At 56.6% G+C, this 6,644-nt stretch overlaps 2 protein-coding genes across 3 annotated transcripts in view; both read left to right on the top strand.

Annotated features, from left to right (window-relative positions):
- The first annotated feature begins 6 nt into the window (after positions 1–6).
- PRR14 (proline rich 14) overlaps positions 7–6,644 on the top strand; it is a 47,628-nt gene continuing 40,990 nt past the window's right edge. Inside the window, exon 1 of one of the 2 annotated variants that reach the window (XM_073546305.1) lies at positions 7–145. In XM_073546305.1, coding sequence (XP_073402406.1) covers positions 87–145 — 59 coding nt within the window. In that variant the 5' untranslated portion in view covers positions 7–86. The remainder of the gene's footprint in view (positions 146–6,644) is intronic. The other variant, XM_073546306.1, reaches the window with a different exon arrangement.
- On the top strand, positions 876–3,983 carry LOC141049650 (uncharacterized; the record flags this gene model as incomplete). Its single annotated transcript, XM_073546278.1, has 1 exon — positions 876–3,983. A coding segment is annotated over one exon (858 nt), but the record flags the coding sequence as incomplete, so codon positions are not given.

The raw sequence follows: 6,644 nt of genomic DNA, 5'->3' as shown, positions 1-6,644 counted from the left end.
GCCGGATGGGCGGAGTTAGTACCGGAAGTGCCTGAGTGGGATGCTGAGACCTCCGCGATCGCGGCACCGAACGGCCGGGCTGTACAATGACGTCACGAGACGAGAGTTCCCGTCGTTACCGGAGAAGGCGGCTCCTCGTGTACCGGTCAGTGCCAGCGGGGTGTGGAGCTCCGGTGAACCACGGGTTCTCACTGCGACGAGAAGGACGTTGAGGTTTTTTATCCAAGTTTGTAACAAAATCGAGTGCGGAGGAGGAGGAGGAGGAGGAGAGTGCGGAGGAGGAGGAGGAGAGTGCGGTGGAGGAGGAGGAGAGTGCGGAGGAGGAGGAGGAGAGTGCGGTGGAGGAGAGTGCGGAGGAGGAGGAGAGTGCGGAGGAGGAGGAGGAGAGTGCGGAGGAGGAGGAGAGTGTGGAGGAGGAGGAGAGTGCGGAGCAGAGTGCGGAGGAGGAGGAAGAGCCCGGTGAGAGTGCGGAGGAGGAGGAAGAGCCCGGTGAGAGTGTGGAGGAGGAGGAGTCCGGAGAGAGTGCGGAGGAGGAGAGAATGCGGAGGAGGAGAGAGTGCGGAGGAGGAGGAAGAGCCCGGTGAGAGTGCGGAGGAGGAGGAAGAGCCCGGTGAGAGTGCGGAGGAGGAGGAAGAGCCCGGTGAGAGTGCGGAGGAGGAGAGAGTGCGGAGGAGGAGGAAGAGCCCGGTGAGAGTGCGGAGGAGGAGGAAGAGCCCGGTGAGAGTGTGGAGGAGGAGGAGTCCGGAGAGAGTGCGGAGGAGGAGAGAATGCGGAGGAGGAGAGAGTGCGGAGGAGGAGGAAGAGCCCGGTGAGAGTGCGGAGGAGGAGGAAGAGCCCGGTGAGAGTGCGGAGGAGGAGGAAGAGCCCGGTGAGAGTGCGGAGGAGGAGAGAGTGCGGAGGAGGAGGAAGAGCCCGGTGAGAGTGCGGAGGAGGAGGAAGAGCCCGGTGAGAGTGCGGAGGAGGAGGAAGAGCCCGGTGAGAGTGTGGAGGAGGAGGAGTCCGGAGAGAGTGCGGAGGAGGAGGAAAAGCCCGGTGAGAGTGCGGAGGAGGAGGAAGAGCCCGGTGAGAGTGCGGAGGAGGAGCCCGGTGTGAGTGCGGAGGAGTCCGGTGAGAGTGCGGAGGAGGAGGAAGAGCCCGGTGAGAGTGCGGAGGAGGAGGAGGAGCCCGGTGAGAGTGCGGAGGAGGAGGAAGAGCCCGGTGTGAGTGCTGAGAAGGAGGAGGAAGAGCCCGGTGTGAGTGCGGAGGAGGAGCCCGGTGTGAGTGCGGAGGAGGAGGAAGAGCCCGGTGTGAGTGCGGAGGAGGAGGAGCCCGGTGAGAGTGCGGAGGAGGAGGAAGAGCCCGGTGTGAGTGCGGAGGAGGAAGAGCCCAGTGTGAGTGAGGAGGATATAAGAGTAGCGTGGTTAGAAACCTCTGGCCTCTCGCCAGCTGAATCCGCAGGTGCACGGATCGCCGTCGTGATGGGACGAGGTGCAGTGAAGGATGAGGTGAACGTCCCAGCCCCCTTGGGCTTTGTGCACACGTTGCGGATTTGTTGCGGATCTGCAGCGTTTTTCCTGCGCGGATTTGGACCAAACCCACAAAGGGGAGCTCAAGTAATGTTAATCAATGACATTCCTGAATTGGTGTGCACACGCTGCGGAAATTTTCGCCTTTCTTTGCAGCGTTTCTTTCCCGCAGCATGTCAATTCTTTGTGCGGATCCGCAGCGTTTCTCCTCCCATTGACTTCCATTGAGTCAGGCACATCCGCAGCAAAACCACAAATGTAAAAAGGTCTGCAGATGTGCTGCCAGGAACACTGCAGATCGGGAGGAGGAAGAGTGTGTGAGCGGAGAATGTGCGGATGTCTGTCTGCGGGTGTCTGTGTCTGTCTACTGGTGTGTGCGCAGATGTCTGTCTACAGGTGTCTGTGTGTAGCCAGGCATTGTCTGATGGGACTACTACTCCCATCCGGCTATGTCTGCTGTCACATATAACAGTGACAGCGTGAGCTGATGATGGGACAGTAGTAGTCCCATCATCCGGCGACAGTGTTCAACTGTAAAACAAAAAAAACACATTTATACTCACCAAACACCTAGTCCCCGACACCCTCGATCTACTGTAACAAAAATAAAGTAATAAACCAACATATACTCACCTTTCCACCATAGTCCATTTAATAACGAGTGTCCCACGACGATCTCACGTGTAAAACAGTCACATCGGGAGATGAGACCGCTCTACCCTGCCTCCGGTGATACAGTGACAGTAGGTGATCCTCCCGCAGTGTATCACTGTGCTGCCGTCAGAGGTCACTGGAGTTCGTGCTGTCACTTGCGGCTCCGCAGCGGTGCTGTAAAGTGAGAGCACCGGAGTGATGAACCTCACCTCCTGTCAGTGTATCACCGGAGGCCAGGTAGAGTGGTCACATCTCCCGATGTGACTGTTACACAAGTGAGATCGTCGTGGGACACTCGTTATCTAGGACTACGGCGGACCAGGGAGTATTATATGTTGGTTTTTTTTGTTTGTTTTTTTTTTGCAGGAGATGAGGGCGGCGGGGACTAGGTGTTCAGTAAGTATGGTTTATTTAAGATTAATAAAGGACCTTATTCTGTGTCTTTATTTACCATATAACTATAGGATTAGTAATGGATAGCTGCTTATAGACACCATACCATTACTAAGCCGTGGGCTTGATATCACCAGACAATACAAAGGTGACATCAACCCCACAAATATTACCCCACTTGCCATCACTGCAGGGCAAGAGTGAGGCTAAGTGCCAGAATAGGTGTATCTATAATGCGCCGTTTCTGGGGTGACTGAGAGCTGATGTTTTTAGCCTTGGGGGTGTGAATATCCATGGCCCCTTCCCAGGCTATTAATATCAGCCCGCAGCTGTCTGCCTAGCCTTTGCTGGTTTGATTTTATACGGGGACCCCTGTAAACTAGCCAGTAAAGGCTAAGCAAATATCTGTGCGCTGATATTATGGCTATTGGCTCCTTCCCAGAATATAAACCTCAGCCGTCGACTTTCCCTCTGCTGGTTATGAGAATTATGTGGGAGCCCACACAATTTTTTTTACGTTTTTTTTCGTAACATAAACAGATATTGTGTTTGATGCAGATTTTGTGTGTGCGAGCACCTTTTATTTAACTCTTTATGTACCATTTTATTAGTGAGGGTATCTGGATGACACATAGATATGTGTGTATTTATATATATATATATATGTATACTGTATATATACAGCTCAAAAAAATAAAGGGAACACTCCAATAACACATCCTAGATCTGAATGAATGAAATATTCTCATTGATTACTTTGTTCAGTACAAAGTTGAATGTGCTGACAACAAAATCACACAAAAATAATCAATGGAAAACAAATTTTTGAACCAATGGAAGCCCGGTTTTGGAGAGACCCCCAAAATGAAAGTGGAAACAAGTCAAAATGATGCTCAGTATTGTGTGTGGCCGCCACGTGCCTCTCAGTAGTGTGTGTGGCCGCCACGTGCCTCTCAGTAGTGTGTGTGGCCGCCACGTGCCTCTCAGTAGTGTGTGTGGCCTCCACGTGCCTCTCAGTATTGTGTGTGGCCTCCACGTGCCTCTCAGTATTGTGTGTGGCCTCCACGTGCCTCTCAGTATTGTGTGTGGCCTCCACGTGCCTCTCAGTATTGTGTGTGGCCTCCACGTGCCTCTCAGTATTGTGTGTGGCCTCCACGTGCCTCTCAGTATTGTGTGTGGCCTCCACGTGCCTCTCAGTATTGTGTGTGGCCTCCACGTGCCTCTCAGTATTGTGTGTGGCCTCCACGTGCCTCTCAGTATTGTGTGTGGCCTCCACGTGCCTCTCAGTATTGTGTGTGGCCTCCACGTGCCTCTCAGTATTGTGTGTGGCCTCCACGTGCCTCTCAGTATTGTGTGTGGCCTCCACGTGCCTCTCAGTATTGTGTGTGGCCTCCACGTGCCTCTCAGTATTGTGTGTGGCCTCCACGTGCCTCTCAGTATTGTGTGTGTGGCCCCCACGTGCCTCTCAGTATTGTGTGTGTGGCCCCCACGTGCCTCTCAGTATTGTGTGTGTGGCCCCCACGTGCCTCTCAGTATTGTGTGTGTGGCCCCCACGTGCCTCTCAGTATTGTGTGTGTGGCCCCCACGTGCCTCTCAGTATTGTGTGTGTGGCCCCCACGTGCCTCTCAGTATTGTGTGTGTGGCCCCCACGTGCCTCTCAGTATTGTGTGTGTGTGGCCCCCACGTGCCTCTCAGTATTGTGTGTGTGGCCCCCACGTGCCTCTCAGTATTGTGTGTGTGGCCCCCACGTGCCTCTCAGTATTGTGTGTGTGGCCCCCACGTGCCTCTCAGTATTGTGTGTGTGGCCCCCACGTGCCTCTCAGTATTGTGTGTGTGGCCCCCACGTGCCTCTCAGTATTGTGTGTGTGGCCCCCACGTGCCTCTCAGTATTGTGTGTGTGGCCCCCACGTGCCTCTCAGTATTGTGTGTGTGGCCCCCACGTGCCTCTCAGTATTGTGTGTGTGGCCCCCACGTGCCTCTCAGTATTGTGTGTGTGGCCCCCACGTGCCTCTCAGTATTGTGTGTGTGGCCCCCACGTGCCTCTCAGTATTGTGTGTGTGGCCCCCACGTGCCTCTCAGTATTGTGTGTGTGGCCCCCACGTGCCTCTCAGTATTGTGTGTGTGGCCCCCACGTGCCTCTCAGTATTGTGTGTGTGTGTGGCCCCCACGTGCCTCTCAGTATTGTGTGTGTGTGTGTGGCCCCCACGTGCCTTTCAGTATTGTGTGTGTGTGTGTGGCCCCCACGTGCCTCTCAGTATTGTGTGTGTGTGTGGCCCCCACGTGCCTCTCAGTATTGTGTGTGTGGCCCCCACGTGCCTCTCAGTATTGTGTGTGTGGCCCCCACGTGCCTCTCAGTATTGTGTGTGTGGCCCCCACGTGCCTCTCAGTATTGTGTGTGTGGCCCCCACGTGCCTCTCAGTATTGTGTGTGTGGCCCCCACGTGCCTCTCAGTATTGTGTGTGTGGCCCCCACGTGCCTCTCAGTATTGTGTGTGTGGCCCCCACGTGCCTCTCAGTATTGTGTGTGTGTGTGGCCCCCACGTGCCTCTCAGTATTGTGTGTGTGTGTGTGGCCCCCACGTGCCTTTCAGTATTGTGTGTGTGTGTGTGGCCCCCACGTGCCTCTCAGTATTGTGTGTGTGTGTGGCCCCCACGTGCCTCTCAGTATTGTGTGTGTGTGTGGCCCCCACGTGCCTCTCGGTGTTGTGTGTGTGGCCCCCACGTGCCTCTCGGTGTTGTGTGTGTGGCCCCCACGTGCCTCTCGGTGTTGTGTGTGTGGCCCCCACGTGCCTCTCGGTGTTGTGTGTGTGGCCCCCACGTGCCTCTCGGTGTTGTGTGTGTGGCCCCCACGTGCCTCTCGGTGTTGTGTGTGTGGCCCCCACGTGCCTCTCGGTGTTGTGTGTGTGGCCCCCACGTGCCTCTCGGTGTTGTGTGTGTGGCCCCCACGTGCCTCTCAGTATTGTGTGTGTGTGTGGCCCCCACGTGCCTCTCAGTATTGTGTGTGTGGCCCCCACGTGCCTCTCAGTATTGTGTGTGTGGCCCCCACGTGCCTCTCAGTATTGTGTGTGTGGCCCCCACGTGCCTCTCAGTATTGTGTGTGTGGCCCCCACGTGCCTCTCAGTATTGTGTGTGTGGCCCCCACGTGCCTCTCAGTATTGTGTGTGTGGCCCCCACGTGCCTCTCAGTATTGTGTGTGTGGCCCCCACGTGCCTCTCAGTATTGTGTGTGTGGCCCCCACGTGCCTCTCAGTATTGTGTGTGTGTGTGGCCCCCACGTGCCTCTCAGTATTGTGTGTGTGTGTGTGGCCCCCACGTGCCTTTCAGTATTGTGTGTGTGTGTGTGGCCCCCACGTGCCTCTCAGTATTGTGTGTGTGTGTGGCCCCCACGTGCCTCTCAGTATTGTGTGTGTGTGTGGCCCCCACGTGCCTCTCGGTGTTGTGTGTGTGGCCCCCACGTGCCTCTCGGTGTTGTGTGTGTGGCCCCCACGTGCCTCTCGGTGTTGTGTGTGTGGCCCCCACGTGCCTCTCGGTGTTGTGTGTGTGGCCCCCACGTGCCTCTCGGTGTTGTGTGTGTGGCCCCCACGTGCCTCTCGGTGTTGTGTGTGTGGCCCCCACGTGCCTCTCGGTGTTGTGTGTGTGGCCCCCACGTGCCTCTCGGTGTTGTGTGTGTGGCCCCCACGTGCCTCTCGGTAGTGTGTGTGTGGCCCCCACGTGCCTCTCGGTAGTGTGTGTGTGGCCCCCACGTGCCTCTCGGTAGTGTGTGTGTGGCCCCCACGTGCCTCTCGGTAGTGTGTGTGTGGCCCCCACGTGCCTCTCGGTAGTGTGTGTGTGGCCTCCACGTGCCTCTCGGTAGTGTGTGTGTGGCCTCCACGTGCCCCTCGGTAGTGTGTGTGTGTGTGGCCCCCACGTGCCTCTCGGTAGTGTGTGTGTGGCCTCCACGTGCCCCTCGGTAGTGTGTGTGGCCCCCACGTGCCTCTCAGTAGTGTGTGTGTGTGTGTGGCCCCCACGTGCCTCTCGGTAGTGTGTGTGGCCTCCCAGACGTGGACTAAAGCATCCGCCAACTCCTGGACAGTCTGTGGTGCAATGTGATGTTGG

Source organism: Dendrobates tinctorius, unplaced genomic scaffold (assembly GCF_039654945.1).
Source record: "Dendrobates tinctorius isolate UK_male_01 unplaced genomic scaffold, ASM3965494v1 ptg000146l, whole genome shotgun sequence".
Lineage (NCBI taxonomy): Eukaryota > Metazoa > Chordata > Amphibia > Anura > Dendrobatidae > Dendrobates > Dendrobates tinctorius.
Note: the sequence above shows the minus strand (reverse complement) of the source record. Positions and strands in the feature narration are given on the sequence as shown.